The sequence below is a fragment of the Orcinus orca genome, chromosome 3 (assembly GCF_937001465.1).
Source record: "Orcinus orca chromosome 3, mOrcOrc1.1, whole genome shotgun sequence".
NCBI lineage: Eukaryota > Metazoa > Chordata > Mammalia > Artiodactyla > Delphinidae > Orcinus > Orcinus orca.
In genome coordinates this window covers 26429511-26452409 of record NC_064561.1, presented here as the reverse complement: position 1 = coordinate 26452409, position 22899 = coordinate 26429511, and the positions used below count along the sequence as shown (strand labels likewise).

Sequence of the window (22899 nt, the reverse complement as noted above, 5' to 3'; positions counted from 1 at the left end):
CCATGGGGGAGACAGACGTGGGATGCTCACCACCCCAGTGGGATGGGAGCTGACAAGCCACAGGGCCCTCCATATATGAGCGCTGGGCAGCACCCCAGTTGCCTTTGCAACCCACCAGCTCAGCAGATCCTCGACACAGCCGGGGAGGCAGGCACTGTGAACCCCAGTGTGCATATGGGGAGACTGAGACCGGAGTCACGACCCAGGGCCGTGCAACTCACTGGCAGCACCACCAGAATCCACACTCCTTCCTCATGGGAACTTTCGACCTCTTCAGCCTGCACTGAAGCCTGCACTTTCTCACCTAGAGAGCAGTGTTTAGATGACCCTCTGTTTAACCCTCACAAGAACTCCCTGAAGGATGCTGGGTGGCATTTATTTTTCCTGAGGAAGAAACAGGGTCAGAGAAGTTCAGTAACTTGCCCAGAGTCATATAGCTTGAAAACCAGGTATGTCTGGCCCTGGATCTTCTTTGACTGTGCCTCATAGGTTCATGGATTCATCAGACCCCCTCAAAATTTCTGCTCTGCGCCAGGCTCTGTGCAAGGCTCTGGGGTAACAGCGGTGGATAAACCATACAGGATTCTTGCCCTCAAGTGAAGAAGAGATTAAATGTAAATAAACGTAGTTACAAGGGACAAGAGAAGCATAGGATTCGGGACAGTGATGTGGAGGCGGGGGCGGGGTACCCCCAAGCCTGGGAGGTCAGGGAGGGCTTCCCTGAGGAGGTGACATCTAAGGTGACATCTGAGCCACGCGCTAAAGGGTGAGAAGGATCTAGCCAAGCACAGGACAGGGAAGTCTTGCATATCACCCCTGTCCTAGAGAACCCACTCTGTGGCACATCCAACCAGTCATTTTCATAGAAAAGACCCTCAAGGTCACTTTCAGAAAAAATGGATCAGCAAGTGTCCATGACATCAGAATGATGTTCTGTACATGAGATTCCAGAGGCTCATCAGAGTCAGCAGAGAGGGTTCAGCAGTGTCCATCTGGAGGGGGGAGCAGAGTTTTAGGTGGAGCGAGAGACCCACGATAGGTTTAGGAAGGTGGGGGCTGACCCAGGCCGGTGGGTGTCATAGAAAGAGCACCCACCTGCCACGTGGAAGACCGGCCGTGAGGCAAGGCTGCAGGTAGGGAGGTGAGGAAAGGGCTACAGCCAAGGCCAGGGGACAGGAGGAGAAGAGAGGAAGAAGAGGGGCAGCCTTGCATTGCTGTCTGCCGCTATAGAACAGGACAGTAATAGCCTTCCGCTTGGCCCTTATGGCGGAAATAGGATTTTTTAAAGATGTAGAACACTTAGCTGAGGATTTATCTATCCATCCACCATCCAGTCAACAAGTAATTATTGAGCACCTACTATGTGCCAGGTCTCGCACATATCGGTGAGGATGAGCGTGGTCCCTGCCCACGTGAAGTATTGTATAGTCTAGAGGGGAGGACAGACATGAATCAGATAATCGTACAAATGAATGTCAGATGAAACCCTGACATGCAACGATGTGAGGGACTATTCTAGCACTCTTGCCTCTGCAGCCACTGTCCTCTTGGGTTAGAAACCAAGTCTTTAGACAGTCAATCCCGAGGCAGCAATGGACAAGCTTTCCTCTGAGCTTCTTAAGAGTGTGCAGTTGTGTTAAGTGCTCGATCAACATCAGCGACCTGAGACCAGGATCAGGGTCAGGTCACCCACTGTTCCTGGAGTGGCCCTCGCTGCAGGAGCCTGTCCCCTCCCACCTCTCTGACCTCTTCTCTTTCCACTCCTCACCCCCTTCCTCTCTAGGGCTTCACGGGCTCTGTTTCTCAGTCTCCAGACTCATGTGTTTGCATGAGCTACTAGCGTGATTAACTTCCCACTTTCCTACAAATCTTGGTGTCAGTGTTACTTCCCCCAGGAAGCCCTCCAGGATGCCTACCCCAGCAGCCCCTGTTAACCATGCCCATGATGACATGCTCCATGTATCGGGCATACTTTGTCCTGCTTTAGATTCTCCTTGAGGCTGACCTGGTTTCCCGTTGTCCTCAGAGGAGAGGTGGGACGTGGCCTTCAGCCCCTGCCAGGGGGACACAGCTGGGCCGGCTGCCGTGAGGAGGAGTATCTTCACAACTGCTATATGTTCCCCACAGCAGACAGGGTCGGAGGCCAGCAGCCCTGGGTCCTCTTTCAGAGGGCTGTGGGGGGTCTCAGGAGGAGCATGCTGAGACCCAGCTCTACCTTTGCTTGAGTTTTCTGTGTGCCTTAATGGAAAGAGCCACTCCATGTAGGCTTGAGGTCAGACAGACCTGAATTCAGAGTTCAGTTCAGCCACTTCCCAGTTGTGAGATGCTGGACAAATTTTGGTGCTTCTCCAAGCTTTGGTTTGCTCTTCTGTAAAATGGGCCCATGGTCCATCATTAGGGGCATTAAATGAGATGACGCTAAGTACCCAGGACTGAGTGTCTCACAGTAAGTGCTCAAGATGGGAAGCAAACTAGCGCCTACCATGTGTCAGGCCTCTGCCGTGTCTGTATCTTGCTCCCCACGACGTCTCTACAAGACAGACCATGCGGGATCCCCGTTTTGCACACGGGTAAGGTCCCTAGACCAGGTTGTACCTGGCCATTCTCCCACAGCTAGGACCAAGCCTAGAGGTGGTAGCATCCTGGGGTCGGTCCCTCACTGTGCTTCTCCACAGGTCCAGAACGTCCACGGAGCTTTCAACGCTCTCGGGGGAGCAGACAGACTCACCTCCAACCGTATGTACCCCATACCCACACTGGGGACAGCTTTCTGCCCCAAGATTCCCAGTGCAGCAGGGAGGGAACGGGGTGGAGAGGGAGGGAACGTTTACCAAGCCCTCGCCATAAGCCAAGCTGTTAATGCTTCATTCCCACAGCTAGCCTGTGAGGAAGTGGAATTATCCCCATCTCACAGAGAAGGGAAGAAAAGTGACTTGTCGTGGCAGTCCTAGGCACATCATCACTGCTCCATGAATACCGGATGTTATCGTTATTATTATCGTTACTGCCACATAATTGCTGTCAGTTGAGATAATCACCCTAGATCCCACAGGGAGTGGTGACAGAGCCAGAATTCATCCTGGCTCCAAGTGGCACCGTGAGAACAGGGCTGTGGGTGGCTCAGCCAGATCTGGCCACCTGGGCTGCCCCCCACCCCACCCCCTCCTCCTGCTTCAGCCCCTCCCACCCACGAAGGGCCCCTCCCTGAGCCTCCTCCCCGCTGGGCTCCCTGGCACCTTGGCCCAGATTAAAGAGCGTGCCACGTCTCTACAGACCCGCAGAAGAGCACACATACCTACACACCTGTGCAGACGCACGTGGGGCCTTGCACAGAACGGGCCTGGGAGGTCTGTCTGCTCAAGCGGATCCACCCACTGGGTTCTGTAGGACAGGTTACCAAGGCTTTTCTTATTTCCTCACCTGAGCTCACCTTTTCACCCATATGTCCTTAATCATTTCTTAAAATACATTCACAGGCAGACCTCGGAGACATTATGGGGTCAGTTCCAGGCCACCTCAGTGAAGTGAATAATGCAATAAAACAAATCACAGGAATTTTTTGGTTGCCCAGTACATAGGAAATTTATGTTTACACTACACTGAAGTCTGTTTAGTGTGCAGTAGCATCATGTCTTTAAAAACAATGTAAATACCTTAATTTAAAAATACTTTATTGCTAAAAAATGCTAACCGTCATCTGACAACACAGGGTTACCGCAAACCTTCAATTTGTAAAAAAAAACAAAAAACAAAAAAACACAGTGTCTTTGACGGGCAATAAAGTGAAGCAATGAAACGAGGTGTGCCTGTGCTCTCTACCAGCCTAAGCATGGAATGGAATTGGGATAATCCAAGCAAAAGAGGACTGCCCTCCATGACCTGCCCCAACAAATAAACTTCTCATTTCTCCGTGTACCTGGGAATCCTTGCCCGTGAGCAGAAGTCATTTTTTCCAAGCAGCTTACCTTCTGATTTTTGTGCCTGGTGTTACATCATAACCACAGTTCGTGTACAGTTTTTCCACTGGTAATGGAGGCACGGTTGCCCATCTAGCAGCTCTGCTGCGCTTTAAGGCACTGTCTTTTCACGGAAAACGTCTGTGGTTTCTACCTTTTCACCATTGCAGTAACGCCTCTGATATTTACAAGACTTGCTTTACATTTACCGTATTGTTTCCCAGCTGGGTCTGTACCCACTCATGCTGCTTCCCGCAGCGTGTCAGTGTGTAACTGCGCCCCCTGGTTTTCACGCAGATGTCTGATTATACTGGAGGGAGACGATTCTTCATATGGTGGGGTGTTCATCGTGGTTCTGCGTGCGGGCAGCGTGTTGTCCCAAGGGGCCTGTCCCCACCTGCTTGCAATTAGCCTGGACCTCTCAGCTGCCTGATATTGGAAGAAGATCAAGCTAGGAAGGCCCCAGGGTGTGCAAGCTGATGGAGGGTGTGGGCAGAAAACCTTTCCTGCTCCCGGGCTACTGACGAAAGCCATCTCAGGCTGGCTTCAGTGGAAAGAGAGATGCATGAGATGCACCAGACAGTCGGGGTAGAGCGGGCTCTCATTTCCTCAGCTCTCAAGCCTGGTACCACCCCCCCCCAACCCCGTCCCCGCCGCTTGTCCCTCTGCTCCCAGGTCCTCCATGGGGGGCTGCTTCTTGTCATTCAGGTCTCAGCTCAAATGCCACCACCTCAGAGAGACCCTCCCTGACCACCTTTTGTACAATAACCCCCAGGCCTAGCAACACACCTGTTTTTCTTCCTAGCACAGACCACTCTGTCTGAAGATACTGGCAGTGACTCTATTGTACCAAAGGCCTTAAAATTGGTCATTGCCTTTGAGTCATCAATTCTACTTAGAGGAGAGTAAGCTAAGGAAACAAATACGAGAGTGTGCAAGGATTTAGGAAAATAATGGTCGTTTAGGTCATTGTTTATAAGAGTGAAAATGAGCCACATCGTCAGTGTCTGGCCCCAGGGGCCTGGTTGAGCACACTGTGCATGGCCTTGCTGGGGGGTGAGTGCAGTGACCGTGATGTGTCAGAACCTCGCTGGTGTTCAGGCAGCAAGCAGCTATTGAGCACCTGCTGTGTGCCAGGCACTGTGCGAGGGGATGTGGCGATGGATAAAACCAATGCCGTAGATCTTACGCTGTACCTTAGACCTGAAACAGCGTCCATGGTGTTCAGTTCTCAGAAGAAGGTTCAGTACGATCCAATTTTATATTTATGTTTAGGGAAATAGAAATATAAGTATAAATAGAAGTCTAGCAGTGTCTACGTGAGAATGCGAATCTCCGATATTCTGTGGAGGGTGGCTTTGTGGGTGATATCTTTTTTCTTTACGATCATCTGTGTGTTTTACAGATTTGAACAGAACTATTACAGGTGTGATTTTCATAAGGCGTTCACTCTCTCGTTCCTTCAGGTTTTTAACGCGGGGCCGTGGGCATTTGGAACTCCGTATTTCAAGTGTGGTCTCTGTGCTCCTGGCTTAAAATACAGATTCTGAGCCCCACCCCAGACCCACTGAACAGAACCCTTGGGGTGAGGCCCGGGTGTCTGCCTTTTAAATCCTGGGTGGCCCTAGTACTCCTGAAATCTGAGCACCGGTGGGGTTGAGCAGAGGGATGTTGGGGTCTTCATGGGCTTAGCCCTGAGGCTGCAGGACTTTTCCCAGGTTTTTAGAGGAGTCAGGTCTCAAGAGGGTTCAAGAAACACCACCCTTTCCTTACCAAAACGCAGTGTTGGCAGGAAGAGGCTGTGAACACCGTCTACGTCCCCTACCCTTTCACAGAAGAAGAGTCCAAAGACTCAGGACTGACTCAGCCAGGAGACCAGGATTAGAGCCCACAGCCTGAATTTCTGTGTTGTTTTAGCTGCGTGGTCCCTGACCCGAGATTCTAGAAGGCAACAATAGAGAGGTCTGTGAGCTTCTCCCAGCATCCCAGAAGGCCCAAGGGAATATCACCTTTCCCGGGATGCTATATAGCAGCTTCGGGCCAGCATTCTATCAGCCTAGTGTTTGATTCTGGTTACCTCATGCTTATCAGAAGCTGATTCATCTGTTCTTCTATTCATGCCTCTGTCCAGTCAGCCCTCCATCCATTCATTCATTCAGTAAGCATTTGCCACCGTCCACTTCGTACCAGGCCTTGCGCAGGGTTCTAGGGACACAGAGATGAGTAAGGCTCAGTCCCTGCCCTCCGCAGTCTCCCCCATCCAGTGGGGAAGGGGTAAGAGTTACAGTGGAATATGACAGGACCAGGTGGAGGAAGAACTAATCTCCCATTAATTGAAAATGGGGAAAGAAATTAATCAGTCATTATAGATAGGTGCAGTTTTTCTGGTTGGTGGATTCTTTTTTAAAACTTGAACCCAGTTTTTTCCCAAAGTAACAGTATTCAAACAGGACGAGAGGGTGCACAACAAAATGTGACCTTTATCAAATCCTGCCTCCTGTCCTGCCCCCCACCAGAGGCTAGAACCGCTAATAGTTTCTTGGGCATCTTTTCAGAAAATTCTTCTCTACATTCTTCACACAGGTAGAGGAGTGAGTCTTCCCTGCCCCCAATACATGGAAACATGTTATTCACCCTGGTCCCTAACTTAGTTCTTTTCACTCAATGATACACCCTTGGAGAGTGGCCTCTTCCACACCCCCCTTCTCAGCAGCTGCCCTGTGGATGGACATTAGGGTTGTTATTAGAATTTAACATTATATACAGTGCAGGAGAAAAGATCCTGACCGATGGAGTCTTTCGATTCCTGGTGCCCAAAGGGAGAAATGAAGAGGGGTCGTTTGGTGGTGAAATTGTGCAGACTGAGTACCTCCCCACACCCCGCAATGGCAAGCAGGTTTAGGGTTGAAACGAGCTGCTGGCCGGGCAGTACCCGTCCCCCTGCCTCATGCTGCTGTGTGCTTCCCGCAGCCCTCGCCTCCCACGACTACATCTTGAAGATCGTGCCCACGGTTTACGAGGACAAGAGTGGCAAGCAGCGGTACTCTTATCAGTACACGGTGGCCAACAAGGTACACGGGTGGCAGCTGCGTGCAATCGCGCCCTCTGCTGGCTGAGAGCCGAGGTGACAAGTGTCTGGGCGCGATCTCCTCTGATTCCCTTCAACGGGCCTTTCCTGGAGGGGTGATCTGCCCTGGGTAAAGATGGGAGGCCAGTCTCAGAGTCAAGGGGAGGAAATCGAACCGGGACATAGGGTGTGATCTGTTGGAGAAAGAGCAGGCAGGTGGCCTGTCCCAAAGGTCTAGGGCTTGTAGACATCTCCACTGCCCTGTATCTGGCCCTGATCATTCAGGCACGGGACCCTGATTGGTTAGCACACAACGGATGCTCTGGCTCGTGGGGCACAAGCTCGTTATCCAGAATCATGAGGCTCTGGAATTACACCAGATGGCTGTTGGTTAACAGGTATGTCCCAGGACCCCAATACTCAAATTCACGGAGATGCAGGTAGGCCTTGGTGGGAAGCAAAGCACAGTCAGAGCCAGCAGAATGGGGTGACAGACAGTGGTTTCAAGCCAAGACAGCCTCAGTCTCCCTAGAGATGACCCTGCCATGGGACATGAATGCTTGAAGCCCATGGGTTGAGGCACCCCCAATAGACCCCTTTACACCAGGACTCTCCTTCTTTTTCTGTTCCAGGACCACCCAGACCCCTTAAGATGATATATTGTTTGGCTCTAATAATAATAATAGTAAGAATAGTAGCTATCATTTATGGATTACTTACCATGGGCTGCACATTATGCTAAGCTCTCTACCTCCACCATCTTTTTCAGTCATCAAGGCAGCTCTGACATTGGGACTATTATTGTCCCCATTTTACAGATTTGGCCACTGAGGCACTGAGAGATGGTCCTGGAGCTATAACATGACTGAATGGGGATTAGAACCAGCTTCCCCTCCAGCTCCAAAACCTGGTCTCTTGATCACATCACCTGTTCAGTCTGAACCAGGGGCCTCCGAGTCTGCCAGGCTGGGAGCTACTCTCTCTTGGGTGACTTGGGGTCCCTCTACTCTGCTCCACCTACACTGATGCTCTGGTGTATCTCTCCGAGGCAGAGGGGTCCTGTTCCTTGGAGGGCATCTCACTGGAACCCTCAAGTGCTGACAGCATCTGACAAATGGGAGAAAGTGGAGGCAGTGTGAACAGAAGGCGTGTGGGCTGTGGAGAAAACTTCCGTTTCAAACCTGGCTCGGTCACTCACTAGCTCTGTCACCTGGGACAAGTCACATAACCGCTCTGTGCCTCAGTTTACTCATTTGTAAAATGGGGACGGTGCCCACCTCATAAGGTCGCTGTCAGATGGGGCAGTGTTTTTAAAACCACCGAACCCACAAAGAAGGCTTTGGCAAATGGTACCTACTGCCGCTGTTTTTTATTATTTTCCTCTGTCCCTCAGCTCTGGGCTGTGACCCAGACAGTCACCCTGCCCCATGAGCTCTCCCTGGGGAAAGCTGATCTTGTTTTGCCCAAGGCTCCTTCCCTTGAGGCTTTGGCAAAGGCCCAGCAGCCAGGACAGCTTGCTCAGCTCCCTCTGCGGCCTCAGCCCTGGCCCGCGCTGTGAGCGCGTGAGGCTGCACCCATCGGGGCCAGTGGCAGTCCAGCAGAGGAGGCAAGTTTCAGGGTTGTCCTTAAAGAAGCTGCAGGGCTTGGGCCTTAGCATTTGGGGTTGGGGCTAAAGTCTGGTCTCCAGTTGCTGAGGACAAATGAGACTAACCGAGAGGTTTTCAGCACCCTGAAGTGGATGCACTGTTAATTCAGCCCCTTGGCATCCTTGGAGTCCCGGCCGGTGCCTTCTGAGGAAGGCTTGTGGTGGGGCTGTGCCCTCTGACTTTCCAGTTCTGTGTGTTCCTTCTTTGAAGAAGCTTACTCCCCACATCTCACTCACACACACGCATACCCCTCTCAGGAAGTCATGAGGACTGTCCCCTCCTTGCCAAGCTGTCCAGACACCCCTGGGGAGATTGGGCCATTCGTTCATGGTGCTGCAGTATTGCACATACTTTTACATGCCTCCTTCTCCAGACTGTGGGTCCCTCTGGGGATGGGGCAGGGCGTACTCTCCTCAGGGTCCCCAGCAACCAGCAAGGGGCCAGCACACAGGAGAGGTGCTCAGTGAACTATCACTGAGTAAACAAATGGATTCTGCATGGCCCAGGAGTTGAAGGGAGAAATAGGCCTTCCATCAAACTGAGCCCACTCACACTTGTCCTTTGACAGCTCTGCTCTCCTATTTGGATTCTGGTGCTGCTTCCAAGGTCAAGCAGTCCATTTCCAAGCAGTCCAAAGGGTCCAAAATGCTCCCAGTGAATGGTGGCCATCCAGATGCTGATGGCAGAGCTACTAGGGGGAAGGGTGTGAGAGGAGGGGTCCGTGGAGCCTGGCTCTGCAGGGGGAGGGAGGGAGAAGAGCCCGTTCTTGTGGGTTTCTGGGGACCCTCTGCCACCCATCCCCCCCATCCCCCACGCGACAGGGTTTGAGCCTGAGTCTCACATCCCCAACCCCTGTCCGCTCTTGCACCTCAGGAGTACGTCGCCTACAGCCACACTGGCCGCATCATCCCCGCCATCTGGTTCCGCTATGACCTAAGCCCCATCACGGTCAAGTACACGGAGAGACGGCAGCCTCTGTACAGGTTCATCACCACGGTGAGTGGGCAGGGTGCCTGCTGTGAGCACCCCAACCGGTTCTCCGAGAAGCAGGATGCAGCCCACAGGGCTAGGGGCTCAGCCTGTCCACACAAGGCTGGGACCTCTAGGACGTTTAGAAATGTCATCAGAAGCACATCAATATTGATGGCATGTCATCAAGAAACTCTTTTCCAGATGGGAATGCCACTCAGTCACTTCGTTCCTTAAGCAGTTCCATCTGTATATGGCTCAGTGAGATGTTCCTGATTTTCTCCGGTTTTTTATTTTTATGGAAATTATTCTTAGCAGGGCGTATCCTTTTCTGTGTAAGTTTTACAGTGAAGATTTCACTCATTTTTTTTCCATGTCTATTTTCTAACTCTACGGGCTGATACTGTCAGGTTTTTTCCTTTCTTTCCTTCCTGCCTGTTCTCTTTTTTCTTTTTTGCCATTGTCTCCCCCAAGTCCAATCTTCTGTGAGGCAGCTTCAAGCTGATGTCAGTTTTCTTTGATGCTGACTGTTTCTATCAAGTACTATCCTGGCTTCCCATTGAAAATGTCCTTGGGGTCAGAACAGCCAGGTCACAGTGCCCTGCTCCAACCAAGAGGCCTGGAGAAATTCGGTAAGCCAGAGTCAGTGAAGGTGGAAGAGATGAGGTGATTTTTCCCTCCCTCTTAGATTTAGAAACTGCTTTTCTACCTCTTCATACTTTTAATTTTGATTCAGAATTTGGTGTCCAGTCTTGGCTCTTTCATTTCCTGCTCTGACTAGGTCTGTATTAGGACTCTTGTTATAGAAGAGACAGGACCCCACCTCAAGCTGGCTTGAAGGATAATGGGCTTCAGGTATGGCTAGATCCAGGTACAAATGTCTGGAATAGGTCTGTCTTCATCCTGCTCTCCTCTGTACTGGCTTCATTTTCACATAAAATTTACCAGTAGAAAGTACCTCTTTCTCAGTAATCCTACACCACGTTTTGGATAGAATGGCACTGTCATTGGCCTGGCTCAGGTCCCATGCTATCCTTGTGGCCCGGAGAATGAATGGTGTGCTCCAGTTGGCCAGCCCCACCCAGACTGCAAGGACAAAGATTACTAGGGGGTGGGGTTCCCCAAGAGAAAAATCAGAGGCCAGTTACCAGAAGAGGAAAGACTGGATGCTAGGCGACCAAAAGGCCAGATGTCCACTGCAAGGTCTCCATCTTATAACTGATGAAATAGGAATAACAGTCCCCACTTTTCCTACCTCCCAGGGCCTCGTGGGACTCAAAGCACGAAAGGGAAGCTCTGAAATTATAGAAAGCCATGTGGATACAAAGGGTGTCAAAATTTGATGCTTATATGAGCCTCTAAACGGCCTTTTACTGTTCTCTGACTCCATAAAAATTTGAAACTTCTGGTCTACCAAGGGCACCTAACATAAAGCTAAAACACCAGACACAGATTGGGAGAAGATATTTGCCACACATATAAGGAAGAAGTATGCTTCAGAATTTATACGTTTAAAAAAAAAAAATTTCTACAAATCAGTAAGAAAAAGTGACCCCAAAAAAAATAGGTAAGGACTTGACCATTGACAGAAGAGACCACACTGGCAGTGGAAAGACGCCCAAGTTTACTAGAAATTGGAGGAATGAGATTCAAAACAACCCAATTCAATCCTATCAGATTGGCAGAAATTAAAGACCTGCCACTGTAAAGATTGGGAGGATGCAAAGCAAGGGGACCTGTGTATACTCTCTGGTGTAAATAGGGTTAGCCACTTTGGAGGGATACCTGTTAACCCTTTGGCTCCAGATCAGGGCATCTGTGAGCAAGTGATTCTACCCAAAGCCCCACAGGGTAGCACACTAAGTGGGTCTTGGGGCCGATTCTCAGCCAGTACTCTTACTGCATACCCAGAATTGGACAGAAGCGAAGACACAAGGAGGTACCTCTGTGTGGGCGTGGTCTGCATCTCAGAGGCCCTGGGGTCTGCAGCCTTGATGGTGGCAGAGAAACCCCTGTGCCCACACCTCACTGTAGGGTCAGGAAGGATCTTCATGGCCCCCTTCCTGTTTCCCCTGCATTCCAGACAGCTGAGGCTCTGAGTGTTGAGATCCCTTGGTAAGTGGCTGAGAAATGAAGCGACTTCATTTATTTGCTAAATGTTTGCTAAACTTTACCATGCGCCAGGCCCTGCGCTTTGCAGCAGGGATAGCAAGTTAGATGCAATCCCTGCTCTTAAGCTGCTCCCCGGCTGGTGGGGGAGATGGGCGAGCACACAGAACTGCAGTCCCATCCAGCGGGGCTCCGATGGAGCTGTGCACCAGGTACCCCACTGGCAGACTCCCTTCTGTTTGGAAGGTTCAGAGAAGGAAACCCCAAGATGGGTCTTGAAGGGTGAGGAGACATTTTTTAGACTGGTGAGTGAGGGAGAGAGGGTCTTAGCAAAGGGAATAGTACATGCCAGGGTGCCCGACATAGCGTGTCTTGTGAAGGCCATGTGGCTTCTTTCAATGGGGAAGGAATTCTGAGAGCTGGAGGTCCCAAAAACCCCAGGGGAGGAGCTCGTCCTGCATCACCCAGAGGCCTTCTCCTCCTCCCTTTGGCCACCAGCCCCTCCTGCACCCCAGCCCTGCCCACCTCTACCTGAGTGGGGGCCGTGCTGCTGGGAACCTCCTGACATCATTAGCCTGGTGGTTTTTCTGAAGGCCCCATGCTGCCATTTTGGTTGCCACGACAACCATGGGGTCAGCCCAGAGTGAGCCAGCCGGCTGTCCCTGGCAGATGGCGTCATTGTGGAGCTTCAGAGACCTTTGTCACAGGGCGGCAGATGTGGGGATGACGCTCGCACACAGACACACAAGCACAAAGACCCCCGGGAGCCCTCGCCAGGCAGGGTGGAGGTGGCATGGAAGTGGAGGCACCTGCTGTGACTTCTCTTTCTCTCTTTATGAAATCAAACACTTGTGTGCATTGGGGGCCTCTGCAAATAGCTCCTCAGAGGGGCTGCTGAAGAGGGGGCTTAGGCCAGGATGTTGTCATGTGGCGGCCACAGGGCTGCGGCGGCAGCTGTGGGTGGGCTGGAATGAGGGGTGGGTGCAGCCAGGGGCGGGGGAGTGGGTGTGGAGGGCAGAGGCATTCTAAGTAACAAGTACCTGGCTTAGTCGGGGTTGCCCCTTCCAGGCTCTTATGGTCTGGAAAGGACCTTTTTTTCATGCCCTGCCTGAACAGAGGGGACGCCCTCCTCCTGGAAGCCTCCAGCAGGCTGCCCGGGCTCCTCTCTGGACACCCAGGGCACCTTGCTCAGACCTCCACTTTGTGCTGTTCCAGAAAATTCCACCACTGAGAGAATAAAACAGTTGGTGTTTAACAACATGAAAGGGATCCCTTTCAAAGTGCCCACTCCCACACATGCACATTTGTCCCCTACCCCTGCCACTTGCTGAAGCCCCTTTTTGGAGATGGCCTTCAAGTGGGTGGTGGTGACAGATCGGGTGGCTTTGGAGGTGTCACATCACTTTCCTTGTGTGTGTTTTATTCTATTTGGGGGGAGCAACCAGAAGTCACCAAGTACCAAATTGGGTCAGTATGGCCATGGCATTTTTTGTCTGCGAAAAAGTAGCAGCTGGTGATGATGACATGGCCCCTTTGGATAACAGGGATAGCTGAGTTAAACATCACCCCTGCCCTCGAGGTGCTCCTTGCCAGTGAAATAATCCCCCAAAGTTTAGATTGCATTTCATAGTTGCCAGGCCTGATTATGATGAGCTCCAGGCCTGACTCACCTCTGTGTCCCTAGCGTCCGGCACAGGACTTGGCCTGGATGTAGGTGCTTAGAAATATACAAGGGATAGCTGCTTAAAGAAGTGATCATATAGCTGCACTTATTAAGCATCTACTAGGTGCCAGGTAATCTTACAGTCCTCTCCTTTAACCCTCCCAGGAACCCTCCAAGGTAGATGATATCATTCCTGTTTTAGATATGAATTAATTGAGGCCCAGAGAGGTAAAGAAACTCTTCCAAGATCTCACAGCCAAGAAAGTCAGGGCTGAGACTTGAGCCCCAGACTTGCCTCTGCCGCATCCTCCCATCACCAGCTTGGGAGCCTTCATTTTCCAAAACAAAGGCTCTCAAGGATGTTCCAACAACAGAGCCCCCAGAAGCCATGGAGCCCTTGATAGAACACCAGGATCATTTGATACAGTGACTTCTGTCCTGGGAATCAAGAAGAAATATTATAGCAGGAAACAAGGCAATATTATGAGCATGTATGATAAAATCGCAGTCACGCCCATGCAAACCATAAAAAAAGCAAACTGTCCATCTAAGACTGGTTGGCTGGTGGTGCACAGGTTTTCCTGCCCTTATCTGGTTACCTTTCACTCATCTGTTTGGGCACCTGCAAAGATTTTCCATTGACAAAAGGCAGCAGGTGTGTGGAGTGGGGGGCACATAGGATGGTTAAAAACAAAAACAAAAAAACTGAAAGAAGACAAACTTAAAACTGAGAAGGTTTTACGTCTGAGGCTGTGTGAGTTGGGAAAAACCAGCTTGGTAGCTGGACTGATACATCAGCCGCTCCAGACCCTCCATTCTCTCCTACTTGGGCTTTCCTCGGTGTGTCTCTCTTCCCAGGGCTGTGAGCGCCAGGAGGGAGGGCTGGCTCTCAGTCACCTCTGTTCCCCAGACCTGGCATAGCCCGGGCAGGTGATAAGTGGGTGTGAAACAGTGAGCAGACACATGGAGGGTGTACACCTTGGTCCACTCCCCACAAGACAGTTTCTATTATCTGAGGAGCAGAACAGAACCCAAATTAGCTGCCCTGTTATTCAGGCCTGGAAATGTGTATGTAAAAAAAACACTTCCATTCTGGTCCTTCCGGACGTTTGAGCAAAGCTAGTTCTTCCAGAAGGTTGTGTACCAGGGACTGATTGCTCCAACTGAGTCTGAACACCGATATCACAGTTGGAACAGGAACTGCTGGTACTCTTTTCTAGGGCAGGTTCTGAGAAGAATAAGGAACATTAGAAAGGCATGGGCTCCATTTTATAAACTACACTTATTTTTACAGCCACACAGCGTCTTACTTCATAAACTTCCCTGAGGGAGACCCCTTACCTTTAGGACATTTGATACGTAAGACTGAAGAGAGCCGAGAAAACAAAATATAAAGAAGCCATCCAGGCATGCAGATGGGAACGGAGGGGAGCCTTCAGGTGGGAGAGAAGCAGGTGGAGGAACAGGAGAAAGCAGGCCCTTGGCAGCCTCCCAGACCTGGATGCTCGTCACCCTTGCCTCCTTGGTAGCTGTGTGACCTTCGACAAGTGGGTCCCTCTCTGAGCCTGTTTCCTCACCTGTGAAATGGAGCGCACCCCATTTGCCCTACTACTCACGAAGAATGAATGAGGAGGCGGAAGGAAGTGCTATCTCAGGCCTGGCACATAGTAGGTGCTGCCCCGAGGTGGTTTTTTCAGAGGGGGCGGTGGGTATTTTGCGGCTGCAGCCACTGTAAAAATGGCAGGGAAGGACCTCCGCTCTCCCCCGCCCCCGCCCCCAGGCTCCTGGACTAAAGGGTGCAAGCGGGCAGTCTGGCGGGCGTGACACCACTGACTGGAGACCCCCACACCCTCTCCTCCCCACCTCCCCACCTCTCCCAGGCCCAGTCATCAGCTTCCCTTCCACGACAGCCTCCACCTCTGCCCAGCCGCAGCCCCGGTGTTCTCATCCGAGGCTCCAGCCTGTCTGCCGCCACCGGCATCTGATGGGACTCCGATTCATTATTTATTTCCTCACACTGTGCGTTTTGCACAAGCTTTTCAAGCAAGGCCGAGTGGACGAGTAGAGTGAGCGAGCAGTGCCCGGGCACTTAACGGTGGTACATCCGGCAGCTAGACAGGGCCTCATCGTGGACCCCATTTCACAGATGAGAGAAACTGAGGCTCTGAGAGGTCAACTGGTTTTCCCGGCCAGGGTCGCAGAGCTGGTATCCGCCCCCAGGAATGTTTACTCCAGAGCCTGGTGGAACACAGAGGGATTCAGTCCTCCAGCTGTTGTGGTTGGAACTTGTCCTCTCCGTATTATAAGGAATCAAGAGCCGTGATTAAAATGTCAGGGGAGCACACACACACCTTCCTTTCAAGGTAGACGAGCTGACTTCATTCTCCCCACAGTGGAAGGTCGGGAAGCTGGGGGAGCCGCAGGGAGGAAGCCTCACCGTAAGAACAGAGGGGCATTATTGATGACTTCTGATGAGAGCAAAGTAATGTGCTTCGCCCCGACTCACTGGGGCCCGCATAGCAAATGGTCCTTGTCTTCATTTCTGGAGCGGGGGCTGCTGACCAGAGTAGGGTTGCAGGTCCCGGCTGTGATGGCCCCTCCTGGCTCAGCGGCCCCGCTCTCCCGTCCTCCACCCTCTCCCCCGGAAGTTGTCCCCCTGCCTCAAAGCTGGGAGATGCAAGAGCGTAGCAGCAGCAAGGGACCAAGGGAACAGGCATTTAAGGGTGTATGTGTAACACGGGCAATCCCAGGGCAGTCCTGAGGGGTGAGGATTAGCCTTCCCGTTTGTAAAAGTTAGGGAACTGAGGCTCAGGGAGCCATGGAAGTGGGCCCAGCATCCTGAGTCACCTCCACACCCCCAGCTCCTGGGCTGACACCCTTTGTGTGAGTCACCTTTGCCCCCTGCCTGGGGCGTGGAATTCTTCTGCTCCTTTTCTAGGACGTTCCTTCGTTCACTCACTCCCTCACTCCCTCACCGACTCTTTTATCGGTTCTCACTCGTGCACACACACACTCCTTTACTCAGTGAACATGTCCTGAGCCTGCTGTGGGTCGGTCTCTTCCGCTTTCTTCTCTCTCCCCGGGGCAGTCGAGAAAGCGAGCTTTAAGCAGTAGGGTTGGGGTAGGGGACTGGGGGTGAGGGGTCGCTCCCTGCCTGGCCGAAGACTGGAAACAACCTCTGGCCCGAGGTGCTTTGCCCCCAGGGATGTTCTTATGACAAACCCATGTGTCTGGGCCTCAGCTACTCCCTCTGTAGAATGGACCCTCGGAGGGCTTGGGACCTGAGCAGCTGAAAAGAATCTGCCTGTGGTGCCTGGGACACCCTTGCCATCCTGTCCTTCCATGAATGGCTTGTCCTCTGCTTAAGGAGCCAGGTAGAGAATGGAAATTGAGACCCAAAGGCCTGCTCTGGGGAATAAGTGATATTTTTACCCATTGTTCTTCTTAGAGTGGGTCTCAGAGAGGTTTAGAAAATCTCAGGTCTTAGCAAGAAGGTTGGAGCCTTCCAGTCACCTGGAAGATGAGATTAGGTACCATTTACTAAACACGTACTAAGTGCTAGGCACTCCAGAGGCATTGCCTGCAGTATGACAGTTGGCAAAGTAGGGACAGTTTTCCCATTTTGCAGATCAAATAACTGAGGCCCAGGAAGGCTCTCCCAAGTCCGGAGTTAGAAAGCGACAGCCACGACTCGGCTTCTGAATTCCAAGCTCTTTCTGCTGCCACAGCCAGGAAGGACACTGAGGGCTCCCCAGTCTTCACACCCCACCTTGGCCATGCACCCTGAGGAGGTTCACGCCTCCTGGCCTCTGCACACCATGGAGGCCCGGTTCTCCTAGCTCTTCTGCGTGCACAGCAACATGCAAGGGAACTAAGTGTCGTGGGCATGATTTGCTTCGTTTTCCTTTTTATTCATTTATATTCATCTTGGGCCCTATCCTCCCAGGCCAGGGAGATGCCAAGTCACCATCCTCCCTTCCACCAGGCCTTTCTTTTTTTTTTTTTGGTGGTACGCGGGCCTCTCACTGTTGTGGCCTCTCCCATTGCGGAGCACAGGCTCCGGACGCGTAGGCTCAGCGGCCATGGCTCACGGGCCCAACCGCTCCGCGGCATGTGGGATCTTCCCGGACTGGGGCACGAGCCCGCGTCCCCTGCATCGGCAGGCGGACTCTCAACCACTGCTCCACCAGAGAAGCCCCCACCAGGCCTTTCTTTATCTCTTCTCAAGATCCCTGTCAGCCTCCTAACATCCGTGGTTGGTCATTCCCCGCCCCCCACCCCCAACCGTCAGCCAAATGTGGTGAAGCCTGTGATCTCGCCACCACCAAGGTAGAGCCTGAGTCCAAAGACAGACATACCCTCTGGTGCAACCTTGTGGCTACATTTATTTCCTTGCGTTTCAGAATGTAGAAACCGTGACCTTCTCGGGATAAGGGATGGCCACAACTGACCACCTTCTGGGATGAGTCCAGATGTGGCAGCCTCCTGGTGCTGGGGGTTTCTGTGGCTACCATCTGTCAAAATCCAGGGCACGCCACAGCCTGGGAGCACCCCAGGACCCTCTCCTCACGACCCCTGCTTCACCTCACACCAGTCACCACCTGCAGATGGGAGCAGGTCAGGCAGGCCAAAGGCAAAATAATGAAAATGGGGCCATGGCAGCATCAGGCGGGCTGCTAGATTTCTCTCAGCTTTTGAGGAGTCCTCCACTGCCCCACTGAATATGCCAGAATTCCCCCTCCTCCATTGACCAGCACCTTGAATAGACGTACAATAATGGAGGACATACAGCTGCATTGGGTGATGTCAGTAGACACGGTAGCTTCCTGAAGAGCCCCTTAGCCTTAGGCACCCTGTAAGTAACTCAGACAGGGTCAGCTGCCTGGCGGCTTGAATGCTCCCAGGGCCTCAGTTTCCCCACAGCTCTGTGTTTTCTCATGTAGCTCAATGAATGTGTCATGTCTCCTTCTGTTCCAGGCCTGCCCGGTGAACGGAGGCTTCAGTCTGGGTGCCAGGTGTGTGTGAATCATAGGCACACGCAGGTTCCAAAGCGCGTAGATGAATACGGATGTGTGTGTGTGGTTATTTTTTATTTTTTTATTATTTGCTCCACTGCACTTAAGTCACATTTTCCTATCCTCTGATCCAAGCTCTAAAAGCGTTTTGCGGTATAAAATTGCCCATCATCTGATCCACTCCACCAAAATAACCCGGCTCCCCTGCCGTCATCCTCCTTGAAAAGTAGCCCTGCGTCATGCTCTGAGGCCGGCGGGGAGAGGCCTTGCCCACTGAAAACACTTCATAATAATCCCCCCAGCGCCCCCCATCCTCCTCTCTCCCTGGGGGGTTGCTCTGGTTTCTTGGGCTGTTATTACTGGAATGCCAGCTGCTCTACTTACAGCCTATCCGTACAGACCTGCTCTGTCTGTCTGGGGCCTCACAGGCCTCCGCTTAGCTCATCTCTTGGAAATATAATTTTAAAAATAAACGCCGGTTCGATTCACACTTCCCTCTTGCCTCTGCTGTGTCTCCTGGCCTGTTCGCTTGGCACCAGAGGACCCAGTATGGCACTGCTGTCTCCCAGAGTCCTCCCATGGGACCTGCAGGGCGGCCTCAGGGGCCCTCCAGGGCTGCCCAGATTGGCTTCTTCTGAGACCTGTGGTCATTTAAGTGCCCTTTAAATGTGGCAAGGGAGAAAGAGTGAGAGCTCTGGGGGCAGACAGACTTGGCTCTGCCCCACACTTGCTGTGTGACCTTGGACAGACTGCTTCCCTCTCTGGGCCCATGGGTACATGAGAGAAGAGGTGCCTTCCTCTGGTGGGTGGTATTCATTTTTATAAACGACATAAAGTGTGTCTTTAGGGGAAAAGTACATTTAAAGTTTCCTTGCAAACCTTTTATGCACTTTGGTTCTTTGATGGTGCCAGAAGGCAACTCGTAGATATGCCAGAAAATTTTGAGGAAGACATAGCATTATGTTGACACATCACAAGTGGAGTCCTGACAACTTCAAAGCAAAGTGAATAATTCGTTAGGTAGGCTGTTTCATGCCTGGGAAGCAGCAAAGGGCCATGTTGAGAGTTTTGAACTCCAGTTCAGCCACTAATTACCATGGCATTGGATGAGTGACTGAGTGTCCCTGTGCCTCAGTTTCCCTGGCTGTAATATAGTTATAAGAATAGTACCTCCCTCCTAGGGTTGGCCTGGGGATTCAGCGAGGTGAGAGGCGTGAGCATTTCAAAGCGTGCCTGGCACAGAAAGGTGCTGTGTAAGTGCTGTCTCTTGTTGTAGTTCTTATATTATCATGTGGCAGGAAGTGAGGAAGTACAGGCATACAGGTGACATTCATGACCATCCCCGTACAACAGCAGTTCTTAATCGGGCAGTTTTGACCTCCAGGGGACATCTGACAATGTTTGGAGACAATGTGTCATTTCAGTTGTCACAGCAGGGAAGAGAAGGTAGTACTGGCGTCTCATGGGTGGAGGCCCAGGATACCGCTCACCGTTCTTCAGAGTACAGGACAGTTCTGACAACAAAGAATTATCTGGTCCCCAAAGTAAATAGGGCCGTAAGAAGCTGTGCCCCGATACAAGATTTCTGGTAGCAACATAGGCCCCTCTCTCCTCTGTAGCACTTGCCTTTGTTGTAATTTTGCATTTATCAGTAAGATTGATTACTACCCATCCCGCTGATACAGTACAAGCTTCTGAGGGTGAGAGGAGATTCGTTTCTCACTCCAGCCCATCCAGGCCAGCGCTGCCTATTCAGCCCACCCCAGATGTTACTCAGTCACTGGCAGCACTGGTCCTGGACCTGTCAGACCCAGGTTCAAGTCCCGGTTTTGCCACTTCTTAGCTGTATGACCTTGGGCCAGTGGCACTGCCTTTCTAAACTTCCGTTCCTTCATCTGCAAATGGGATTGTAAATATCTGATACATTTAGAGTAGAAGTTAAGACCACAGGCTCCAGAATCAAAGACATGCCCAAGTTCGAGTCACAGTTCTGCTACTTATTATGCGAACGTAGTTACCTGTTTAAGCCTCAGTTTCCTCACCTCTGAAATGGGTCTAATAATCCCCCTCCTTTCAGAAGGTTAATATGGGAACGAAAGGAGCTGATAATGGTTACTTTTATTATTATTTCATTCAACATCCAACAAGTGGAGTTTTTGAGCCCAGAGTATGTTCCAGCCCCTGTTGGTTACCACGTGATGGGCCTAATGGGGCAGAGCGTCTGCACTTGCTGAGCTCATCATCTCGTGGTTTGGGAGGGGTCTGGCCTGGTGCTCCCTCCAGTGCTGACCTCTGACCTCCCCTCACCCCTTTCAGATCTGTGCCATCATCGGCGGGACCTTCACTGTTGCCGGCATTCTGGACTCGTGTATCTTCACGGCCTCGGAGGCCTGGAAGAAGATCCAGCTGGGCAAGATGCATTGACGACCCGCCTGGCCCGACGGCCGAGGACCCAGGGAGACCGCCAGCCCTGTCTCCAGCGCCCCGTCTCCTCCTGCCCTCTATCTGGCCCAGGATCTGTCTGCGTCCCAAAGTGGGGGTGAGGGGAGGGAGGGGGTGGCTCACGGGTTCGCAGCTACCTCTTTTCCCCATGTTTAACTGTAGATGAATTACACTGCCTGAAGTCTGGGTGCCCCTTTCTTTCCCTGAGGAGCCCCAACACCAGAGTCAGGCAGGGAAGGTTCGGGAATGCTGGAGACCACTCCTGGGAAAACTGCAGTCCTTTCCCCGTTGGGCGAGCAGCTCGGAATCTATGTCGACCAGCTCTCAGCCAGGCTTTGACAATCTCCCCACTGTTTGGTCCCACTAATCACTTGGTTTCTCCCCTGGGCAGCCAGCCTGCAGACCTGGGCTCTGGGCTTTGGACCAGGCTGCCCAAAGGTACCTCCCACCTGACGCCTTCAACAAAGAATGCTACTTCCCAGGCAAGCCCCTGATACGTGGCCCTGTGGATGGAGCCCTTGCTTCTGCTCCATCCCTTCCTGCCCGACCTAGAGCCCAGGCCTCAAGGCCCTCACCCTCACCCCTTTCTTTTCTTCCCCAGAAGCAGATGCCCAGTTGTTGGGCAGCAGCTGTGTAGACTCAAGTCTGCCCACTGGTCCCTGGGTGCCTGGCGAGTTCCCCTTCCTTTCTCTCTTCATCTTGTTCCTCTGAACCCCCTGCCAATGTGCCTCAGCCCCCGTGCTGTGTGGCCACAGCATGGCTTGGTGGAGGGGCTGGCTGTGACTGGGAAGTCATCCTTGGAGAGCCAGACATGGTTTGTGCACTTATGTCCAGATGGGAAGCATCCTTTTCCGCGACCCTAAGATAATCATGTCTCAGCCTCTCCCAGGCGGCTTGCCGTCGGTCCCAAGGCCTTAGGTGGGGGAAGCAAAGCAGACCAGCCCTTCTCCCATCTTAGCATGTCCACCCTCGGGGCTCCCAAGGCTGTATAGCTCTTGGACCTCTCTGCAACCCAGATGTGGCCCACTTGCCCCACCAAGCTCCCCACTGGCTGGCCACACACTAACTCGGTCCTGGTTCCTGGGGCAGCTCCACTGTTTCCTCCCTTGCTCTTGGGTGGGTCCCTACCCCACTGCTCCCCCGCTATCCTTCCCCTTTAGTCCTGAAAGGAAGAGGCAATGGTCCAGGCATGAATTACACCCAGGGAATTTTAGGTATGCCCCCCACTTCCCAGGGAGAGAGTCGTCCACCTGTTTTCCATTTATATCAAGATTGTTTGCATACTTTTGTAATTAAGGGGCGTGTAATTAAGGGGAGTGGAAGGCTTTTTTAAATTATCTCTGGATGGTTCAAGTCTCTGCCGTTTGTAATTTTTGACTCTAGATTCCAATTAGAAAAGCTTCCCCTTTTGCATATGAGTTGATGAATGTGAGTGTAAACTGCATTTGGGTATTTCTGGTATCTGTGGCCACTCAGATGGATTTTTTTTTTTTTTTTTTTTTGCATTCTCTTCCCCAGTTACAGAAAGGAGCCCCTTGGGTGTGTGAATACGTGTGGCTGTAGAGGGTGGGCAGGGCAGGGTGGGGAAATGGCATGCAAGTGAATTGAAATCCCATGTTTATGCATTTAAAAAAAAAACAACTCTTGAGGACATAGGGGATGTCAGTTTCCTATGGAAGAGACACCTCTGACCCATTATTCTTATAAACAAAATCTCAAGGGAAAAAAATGTTAGTTCTTTCTCCACTCATCGGGTTCAAATAGATTAAAAGGCTGATTTTCAGAAATATTGCTGTGTGTTGCTTTCGACTTGATTGTGGCTGGGTAGCCCGGAGGTTGGGATCACAGTCAGAACATTCTAGAGGAGAATTTCATTCTAGAGGAGAGAAACTGGGAAATGCGGAGAAGATCTGTTAGCATGATCAGAAAGTCAGGACCCCTTGGATTCAGTCCTTCCTTTATTGAATCCCTACAGAATGTCCCCTGATCTGCTACTTGCTTTTTTCTTTTTCATTTATTTTATTGAAGTATA

The 22899-nt window shown here is 51.7% G+C and overlaps 1 protein-coding gene and 1 long non-coding RNA gene across 2 annotated transcripts in view; one reads left to right on the top strand and one right to left on the bottom strand.

Moving 5' to 3' along the window:
* Window positions 1–22654, top strand: part of ERGIC1 (endoplasmic reticulum-golgi intermediate compartment 1) — a 106651-nt gene extending 83997 nt beyond the window's left edge. Inside the window, exons 7-10 of the mRNA XM_004272005.4 lie at window positions 2676–2736; window positions 6927–7027; window positions 9543–9665; window positions 20742–22654. Coding sequence (XP_004272053.1) covers window positions 2676–2736; window positions 6927–7027; window positions 9543–9665; window positions 20742–20849 — 393 coding nt within the window. The 3' untranslated portion in view covers window positions 20850–22654. The remainder of the gene's footprint in view (window positions 1–2675; window positions 2737–6926; window positions 7028–9542; window positions 9666–20741) is intronic.
* On the bottom strand, window positions 361–3890 carry LOC117202221 (uncharacterized). The gene is made up of 3 exons (XR_004484431.2): window positions 3304–3890; window positions 1361–1429; window positions 361–591 (listed from the first exon to the last, which is right to left on the bottom strand). It is a non-coding gene; the product is annotated as an uncharacterized LOC117202221 (long non-coding RNA).
* Window positions 22655–22899: the final 245 nt, after the last annotated feature.